Raw genomic sequence first — 7,167 nt, 5'->3', positions numbered from 1 at the left:
TTGGAATTTATTTTCAAAACTTATGTTTGGTCATAAATTTTGCTCATATTTTGGCCAAATCCCAAATTCCAAATTTCAAATCCCAAAATCAGCTATTGAGTTGATTTTGGGCCAAAATTCAGCAACTTGGGAATTATATATATGTTTTTCCAAAATAAAGTTGGAAAATATGTTTTGAAAACGTATGTCCAAACACATTTTCATCTTCAAACCAAACTTCACCCAAATCAGATTTTTCAAAATAAATTTGGAATCTATGGCCAAACGCTAGCAAAGTCTTTTTTCTGTTTTCTCCAATAAGTCAAACTCTAACACATAAAAGTCAAACTATAACACGTGGAGGAGGAAGTAAGTTTTATGCGTGTTGAAATTATAGAAACGTTCCAATTAAATAAAATATGAAAGCTCTTCAACAGAACAAATTATTAACTAGTTGATGAATACATGTCTCCATAAATAAACAAAGAATCCAGTAATAATCGACAACAAATAGTAGCAGTAAGAAAGAATCAACAGCGGCCACGACTACCGCCGTCCATAAAAGTCGTCGGCTCCGGCAATATATAACAAAAAATATTTCACAGATCAGAGAATTAAAGCATCAAAGTAGCAGCAAAAATAGCTACAACAGCAGATCCGGCGACGGCAACTCTGTTCAAGGAAGCAGAGTTGGGAGATGTGGTAGGAGAACCGCTGGGAGAGGCACTGATGGATGGAGGAGCAGCACCACCGGAAGGAGATGATGCCGGGGTACCGACGGTTGGTGGAGCTGGAGGAGATGCCAATGGAGATTCAGATGGAGAAGAAGCAGTAGTAGGAGCATTTGCAGGAGCAGAGACAGGTGTTACTGCAGATGGAGGAGTAGCAACCGGAGGTGACGATGCTACAGGTGGTGGAGAACTCTTCGGAGAAGCTGCCGGAGATGCTCCCGGTGCCTGAGCAAATGCAGATCCAACCACCAAAGTAAACATTAGAGCAACGATTATCTTTGAGTACGCCATTCTGGCCTTTGGAGTTTGGACGAGGAGCAAAGAGAAGTGGAATAAAGCGCAAAAGAGATAGTAAAAGAGGAATATGACTTTTGTTGAGTACCGTTTGAGAAAAAGGAAAGGAGGAGAGTCTATTTATAGGATCAAAATATGGGGAAAAATAAATTTCAATTTTAGTTAGTCGGTTTAGAAGAAAATTGATTTAAAATAGTGGACTTAAGTTTGTTGACAACTCAACCACAGAAGAAAGGAGGGACGGTGTCCCAGCTGGTTACATTTTTCTTTTCGTGTGAAGAGATAAATTACATTAGAAATTTTTTGTTTGAATGTTTCTTTCCCGTACTACTTTTTTATTTTAAACACTTCTAACAAAAAATTCGAATATTCTTTTTTTAAAAACAATACTTTTCCGAAAAATAATGGAAACAAGCTAAGGAATTACTGTTTTTTCTTAAAAAAAATTTCTTTCTGGCCATGTTAAAGACCGGTTTCGGATCATTTATTATAGAGAACATTATGGTTACCGTTATGATTGTCACGTTCTAGTCTTGCTAGCGGGGATTATAAAATTCGTATTTTTCTTGTTGCGACAATTCGTTTCTGTGTTGGCCACCGAAAAAAAAAGGGGGTGGTGGTGGTGGTGGTGGTGTTCAGGGTAGGTTGGGTTTCAAGGTTGGAAAATATAAATTTCTACAAGTATTTTACAATAAATTATTAATTTATCATAATTAAATAATAAAATCGGATAATAATGTGTATTAATTTATTCTAATTAAATAATAAAAATATATATAAAAACATATATCTTGTAGTATTTATTAATTTGAATAAAATATGAGTGCGAGCAATTCTTTTGTTTGCGAACAATGATACAATACAAAGTACAGTATATAAGACTGTCCATAGATACTCTCTCTCAAATGATGACCTCCAACGGGAAAGTACAGATCATGGACTCATGTGCTGTATAAATTAGTGTTGTTTATTGAACCTAAATATAAATTATTATGGTTACCTTTTTAAAAATGTAATTTAAGTTGTAGATTAGAAGAAGGGGAGAGGCTTGGTGATGCTTTTGAGACTTTCTTGTGGTTGTGGGGTTGTTCCAGCTTTGCTTTTCCAAATTCAAATGACATGTTAAGACTTTTCAATTATTGAACTCTATTAGAGAGCAACAATAGATTGTAATATTGATTGCCACCCATATGAAGAAATTTGGTAGTTAAATAAAGACAAAGGTGATAACTAGGAACTCAATTAATTAGGGCATAACTACCTTGAGGGTTCAATTGAATTTTTTCGTCAGAAAAATTACATTTATAAATCGTTGAGTTCCGTTGATAATATTCAAATTTTAGGTATATTATTTTTATATTTTTTTAATAGATCATCGTAATCATGTTTCTAGCTCTATCACCGAATTAAATGTTTAGCTTACTAACTACTAATGTATCTGCGGGTAGTGACTGAATAGGGGAATGGCTTGGAAGCAATCGAGAAGACAGCTTTGTGAATTGCCATTTGCCAGTGCCATTGAAATATTGCAACAAAAGATTCAAATCTTACGTGGTAAGAAAACCTAAATAAAACCAACAGCAAAAATTAATTTACTCAACCTGCATTCGTACCTCAATTACACTCCTCACCTGCCCAAAGAAAAATAGTGCATTATGGACTCACAAATCATAATGTGTACCTAGGAATTGAGAAACAACGTAAAGTAGAAAATTCTCAACTATTTCACAGAACGAGAGATTAACCATTTGGGTTATATCATTTTTGTGTATTTTACGTGAAGTGATACAGGAATTTTTTGTTTGAAAAACTTGTGGATTGCGGTTGACAGGCTCAAACTACCTACCTATTTGTCTTTACTTTTCTTGTCGTAGATTTTACTCCCATTGGCATGTATGATTGTACCGGGTAAAATATGCTATGTTAAGTAATTGCATAAAAGTGCGATACGTGCCACCGAATGCAGGGATAGATAAGACCGAAGACAACTGCTATGTTTGCTGCCGGAGAGAATGATGCTCATAAAAATACAATAAATGCCTACCACCCGGTAGCATTTAATGAAGAATATTCTACAACATTCAGTGCACTGCCCGTTGCAGAGAATTAGGCATTTATGTTCATCGTAATACCTCTTCAATGACCCTCATAATTGACATTAAAGATAGGGCATGATCCCAGGACCTTGCTTCCTAGGTGCAATTATAAATAGTGAGCTTTGTTATCATTGTAAATGGGACGAATTTGCTGGCAAACTTATGCTATAATCAATTCAAAGCTTTACACAATCTTATTTTCTTACTCCTTGATTTCATTACTGTTGTGCCCGGAAGCCCTGCCCCCGGAATTACCGTTTCTGTTATTTTGTCTTCATTTCAAGGCTAAGTATTGTGTATTTCTTCAAATATTTTTATTTATTTCAGGATCGAATTAATTTACTTGTCTATAAATCACGTATAAATTCAACTGTACCGTTTTACGGATAAATAGTTTGGCGCCCACCGTGGGGCCTAGACAGTCGTGTATTTAAGTTGATCCTTGCCTCTTTTACTAATGTGTTTAGATTATTTTTCATAGCAAAAAAATCACAAGAAAATGGTAGATAATGGTGTTAACAACACACACAATCTTAAGGTTCAAGGAGACCTGCCTCATCATGAGGATTCGGTCAGTGACATCCACAATGAGGGGAACGGTGCCACGTCGGTCCATGACTGGTGGTATCCGCAACGTGTTCGGGAGGCGACTCTCGATGATGCTGAAGAGGAACATGTTGTTGATGCGGTAAGGGTCCTACAAGAGAAACAAGCGATCATTCTAGGCCACCTAACACGACATGATAAGGTTATGACGGAGTTGAAGCAAGCGTTATTGGGGGCTTCCAATAACGGGAATAGACAAGGTCTAGTTCCTCCTGGCGCTCCCGCAAATCAAGCAACGCAGAGGGTCGACAACAACACCCCGAGGGGAGAGGTTGGCTCCGATGGGGCTGGGGGAGCAGATCCGGTCCTTACAACAAGAATGATCCCTTCAAGAGCGAACTCTTACAGTTTATGAGAGAAGTGAACGCCCGCAAGGACCAAATTCCGGGCGCACCACCGGTGCTGAAAGGGTCAGACTCAAAGAAGTATACTCAATTGTCGTACAAACCAAGCGCGACACCAGGATTAATCTCGAAGCGGTTTAAAATGTCCGACGTGCCGAAGTAACATGGAACTTCAGACTCTCAAGAGCATATTACCACCTATACAACGGCGGTGAAGGGGAACGATTTAGCTCCCCACGAGATTGAATCTGTTTTGCTGAAGAAGTTTGGAGAGACTCTCACGAGGGGAGCCTTGACGTGGTATTCACTGTTACCCGAGCATTCCATAGATTCCTTTGAGATGCTCGCGGACTCTTTTGTTAAGGCTCATGCCGGGGCCAGAAAGGTGCAGGTCTGGAAGGCCGACATATTCAAAATTGCACAAGGAGAGTCCGAGTTGCTGCGAGAATTTGTCACTCGATTCCAGAAGGAGAGGATGTTGCTCCTGGTTGTCTCGGATGAATGGGCGGCTGAAGCATTCACAAGGGTCTAAATCCGAGAAATTCAGACGCTTCCCGAAAGTTGAATGAAAGCTTGCTCGAGTTCCAAGCGACGACTTGGGCAGATGTTCACAACTGGTACGAGTCTAAGATAAGGATTGAAGATGATTAGATTGGCTTCTCGTCGTAGGCAAAAGGACGGGAGAAGCACACAGAAAAATCAAAAGACGATTTTGACACAGATAGACGATCTTTGAGGGGCTAGTTTTCGTTACAAAAAAACTGATCGCGGTCGGAACAATAGATCGTTGCAGGACAAAGAGAAATCAGGTACGCGGGATCCTTCCTACCCCAGACTATCAGAATACAACTTCAACGTCAATGTAGTAGAATTGGTATTGGCTATGAGGAACATTAAAGAAGCACGGTTCCCGAAGCCGATGAGGTCTGATCCCAGCCAAAGGGATCCCAATTTGTGGTGCGATTATCACAGGACGAATGGCCACCGGACTGGGGACTGCTGACATTTATGAAAAAGTGGCGACATTATTGAAGAATGGACATCTCAGAGAATTCTTAAGTGATCGAGCCAAGAACAACTATGGTCGCAACCGTGATAACGCAGAATCCTCGAAAGCAGGGGAAGATCCCGCCCCCGCCAGATGATTAACATGATCTTCGGGGGAAACAAGATCAACAGGGTCACCTTCTCGGCGGTAAAAAATATGAAGGTATCAATAACCCACAGCAAGAGACGGGAAGTCGCTGAAGACGTCATTACTTTCACGGAGGAGGACGCAGATGGATTGTTGCTACCACACGACGATGCATTGGTAATTTCTTTAAATGTATTAGATTTTAAAATTAAACGCATTCTAGTGGATCCAGGAAATTCGGCCAATATCATACAATGGAGCATACTGGAACAAGCTAAACTCATCGGAAGCATCATTCCGGCCACAAAACTCCTCGCCGAATTCAACCTTGCAAGCGTGACGACCCGAGGAGAGATCTTGCTGCCCACGAATGATGAAGGAGTGACGAAGATGACTCCTTTTGAAGTGGTAGATGGTGATATGGGATATAATATTATTTTGGGAAGACCATGGTTGCACGAGATGAGAGCTGTACCATCAACGTATCACCAGTTGCTGAAATTCCCAATGCGTGAAGGAATCAAATAGATAAGGGGCGACCAATCGGCAGCAAGAGAGATGAATGCAATATCGGTCTCCAGTAGTAAAGGGAAAGAGCACGCGGAATACACGGAATAGCGACTACAACAACCAGTGCATACTCCCGAAATGAATGAAGTTAGCAAGGGGAAGAAGCATCGAAATCTTATCAGGTGCCGAGATATTTCTAGGTACCAGAAGAGACGGATGCAACAAAATCCATAGCGGAAGAGCTCGAACAAGTTACATTGTTTGAGAAGTTCTTAGAAAGAAAATTCCACTTGGGGACAGGACTACACCCCAAGCTCAAGTCTGGCTTTATTGAATTTCTTAAATATAATGCCGATTGTTTGCGTGGTCGCATGCGGACATGACAGGTATCCCGACGGAAGTGACCGTACACAAGCTAAGCTTGGATCCTGACATCCCTCTAATAAGACAAAAGAAACGCCCTATTGCGAAGTCCAGGAATAAATTCGTCAAAGAAGAGGTAATTCGCCTACTTGACATCGATTCGATCCGAGAGGTAAAGTATCCGGACTGGCTAGCTAATGTAGTAGTAGTTCCTAAGAAGAACAATGAATTTCGCGTGTGTGTAGATTATAAAGGATTTGAATAAGGCGTGCCTGAAAGAGTCGTTCCCATCGCCAAACATCGATCAAATAATTGATGCAAAGGCCGGGCACGAGTTAATGAGTTTCCTCGACGCTTACACCGGGTACAACCAAATTAAGACGAACCCGAAGGATCACGAATTTTGGCACATATTGCTATAATCTGATGCCCTTCGCGCTAAAGAATGCTGGAGCCGCTTATCAGCGGCTCGTTAACAAAATGTAACTTTGGTGCATTTGAATGTCGGGCCCTGAGGAATAACGACCCCACCAACGATCATATGAATCACGTGCTGAGGTTCCTCCTGTTCGTTTTCCTGTTTACATCCCTGTCTCTGAAGTGATTTTTAGCTCGGTCACTCAAGAACTCTCGAAGATGACCTTCGTTGAATAAAAGAGCTACCTCCACCATTAATTGTCTGCAGTCTTCGGTTTTGTGACCATAGGTTCCGTGGTATTTGCACATTTGATTTGTGTTCCTTTGAGCTGGATCGGTCTATAAGGGTCTGGGCCATCTAGTGTCATTAATCAACCGATGGCTGATACAATACCTGATGCATCGATGCTAAAGTTGTATTCTGACAGTCGAGGTACTTCCCTGGATCTGGCATCCCTATCGAAACCGCTCTTGCTCATAAGTCCTCGGGAACTCTGTCCCCGATCATTTCTTCTATCAATTCGTACGGGGTTGCGTCCGAGCCCATTATTTCTCCGATCTCCACTGTATGTATGGTAACTGTCTCTATCTGATCGTGGTTCCCCATCGACATCCCTTTTAACTCTGTCCACGGACCTTTTGGGATAAGTCAAACCAAATGGAGTTCCCAATTGATCATCTTCGACCCTAAT

General features: G+C 40.8%; 2 protein-coding genes across 2 annotated transcripts; one reads left to right on the top strand and one right to left on the bottom strand.

The window, feature by feature from the left end:
• Positions 1–364: 364 nt before the first annotated feature.
• On the bottom strand, positions 365–1,238 carry LOC109239820 (classical arabinogalactan protein 9-like). The gene has a single exon (XM_019406413.1). It carries the CDS (start codon positions 999–1,001, stop codon positions 594–596), a length of 408 nt encoding a protein of 135 aa, XP_019261958.1. The 5' UTR covers positions 1,002–1,238; the 3' UTR covers positions 365–593.
• Positions 1,239–5,027: 3,789 nt separating this feature from the next.
• LOC109239814 lies at positions 5,028–5,713 on the top strand. Its single transcript, XM_019406407.1, has 2 exons — positions 5,028–5,142; positions 5,409–5,713. Exons 1-2 carry the CDS (start codon positions 5,028–5,030, stop codon positions 5,711–5,713), a joined length of 420 nt encoding a protein of 139 aa, XP_019261952.1.
• Positions 5,714–7,167: the final 1,454 nt, after the last annotated feature.

This window comes from Nicotiana attenuata, unplaced genomic scaffold (genome assembly GCF_001879085.1).
Source record: "Nicotiana attenuata strain UT unplaced genomic scaffold, NIATTr2, whole genome shotgun sequence".
Lineage (NCBI taxonomy): Eukaryota > Viridiplantae > Streptophyta > Magnoliopsida > Solanales > Solanaceae > Nicotiana > Nicotiana attenuata.
Note: the sequence above shows the minus strand (reverse complement) of the source record. Positions and strands in the feature narration are given on the sequence as shown.

Bases quoted from the DNA above. Each gene is read 5' to 3' on its own strand.
- LOC109239820 (XM_019406413.1), bottom strand. From the start codon at position 1,001: ATGGCGTACTCAAAGATAATCGTTGCTCTAATGTTTACTTTGGTGGTT.
- LOC109239814 (XM_019406407.1), top strand. From the start codon at position 5,028: ATGGCCACCGGACTGGGGACTGCTGACATTTATGAAAAAGTGGCGACA. The intron at 5,143-5,408 runs GTGATAACGCAG...AACGCATTCTAG, and splicing joins GAACAACTATGGTCGCAACC to TGGATCCAGGAAATTCGGCC.